This window comes from Bison bison, unplaced genomic scaffold (genome assembly GCF_000754665.1).
Source record: "Bison bison bison isolate TAMUID 2011002044 unplaced genomic scaffold, Bison_UMD1.0 scf7180017864144, whole genome shotgun sequence".
Classification (NCBI taxonomy): domain Eukaryota; kingdom Metazoa; phylum Chordata; class Mammalia; order Artiodactyla; family Bovidae; genus Bison; species Bison bison.
In genome coordinates this window covers 186,717-187,152 of record NW_011494716.1, presented here as the reverse complement: position 1 = coordinate 187,152, position 436 = coordinate 186,717, and the positions used below count along the sequence as shown (strand labels likewise).

Sequence of the window (436 nt, the reverse complement as noted above, 5' to 3'; positions counted from 1 at the left end):
ATGGCCATTGCAGGAGCAAGCTGCGAGGAAGGGTGGGTCAGGGACAGGCCGGCCCGGTCTCAGATCCCCAGGCCACCCTCCAAGGCCTCACCAAGGCAGGCGTGGGCTTCCCGGGCGGTGGCCCGCTGCCACGGCCTGTCGCAGTAGAAGGGCTTGCAGCGGCTGCAGTCCGGACCCTCGGTGCCGTGCCGGCAGTCGCAGGTCAGGTGGCCCTGGGGGTCCAGCAGGCACCTGGACGCGTGCCCATTGCATTTGCAGCGCCCGCCCACCTGGAGCTCAGTGGCTGAGTAAGAGTAAGGGGCCGTGGCCATGGCGCCCCTGGTGTCTCCCAGCATGGCAGGCCTTGTGAGCACTACTTGAATGTCCGTGGCGGTCACCCAGTCTTGGAGCACCGGGCTGCTGTCCAGATCCAGGCCTGGCGGGCTGCCGTCCTGCA

The 436-nt window shown here is 68.3% G+C and overlaps 1 protein-coding gene across 1 annotated transcript in view; it reads right to left on the bottom strand.

The window, feature by feature from the left end:
- The window catches only part of NTN3 (netrin 3), a 6,495-nt gene that overhangs the window by 1,622 nt on the left and 4,437 nt on the right, over nt 1–436 (bottom strand). Inside the window, exons 6-7 of the mRNA XM_010840464.1 lie at nt 92–431; nt 5–20 (exon numbers count right to left, since the gene is read on the bottom strand). Coding sequence (XP_010838766.1) covers nt 5–20; nt 92–431 — 356 coding nt within the window. The remainder of the gene's footprint in view (nt 1–4; nt 21–91; nt 432–436) is intronic.